The sequence below is a fragment of the Penaeus monodon genome, chromosome 20, assembly GCF_015228065.2.
Source record: "Penaeus monodon isolate SGIC_2016 chromosome 20, NSTDA_Pmon_1, whole genome shotgun sequence".
In the NCBI taxonomy this organism is placed as follows: Eukaryota; Metazoa; Arthropoda; class Malacostraca; order Decapoda; family Penaeidae; genus Penaeus; species Penaeus monodon.
The window spans coordinates 2,049,800-2,050,140 of NC_051405.1; the positions used below are offsets into that span (position 1 = coordinate 2,049,800).

The following is a 341-nucleotide window of genomic DNA, read 5'->3' on the forward strand; positions in this document are numbered from 1 at the left end:
TCTGACCCCGCACCTCAGCCATTCCTCGAGGTAAAGGATCCTCCAATAACCACCAAAAGATAGTGGGAAAAAGGGCCACTTTCCTCACACTCGCCGTCGGGTCGACTTGAGAAGCTAATATCCCATTAAAATTCACTCTTACGTACCTGCCTCTTCACCTCCTTTTCCCTGTTAATTTCGGCCTTAATGAGAGGAGTGTTTTCGCCCGCAGGAAACGAGGAGACGGGTCGGGGGGCCGAGAGGAGCGTCTCAGTCATCCTTGAGGGCGAGGAGGCGGAGCTCGTGTTCATCCGCCTGCAGGAGATCACGCAGGCCATCGCGGTGAGTGACGCTGCGTCGGC

The 341-nt window shown here is 56.0% G+C and overlaps 1 protein-coding gene across 1 annotated transcript in view; it reads left to right on the forward strand.

Moving 5' to 3' along the window:
• The first annotated feature begins 23 nt into the window (after window positions 1–23).
• The window catches only part of LOC119586034 (GTP-binding protein RAD-like), a 10,863-nt gene continuing 10,545 nt past the window's right edge, over window positions 24–341 (forward strand). Inside the window, exon 1 of the mRNA XM_037934738.1 lies at window positions 24–321. Within this exon, the coding sequence (XP_037790666.1) occupies window positions 187–321 (135 nt within the window). The 5' untranslated portion in view covers window positions 24–186. The remainder of the gene's footprint in view (window positions 322–341) is intronic.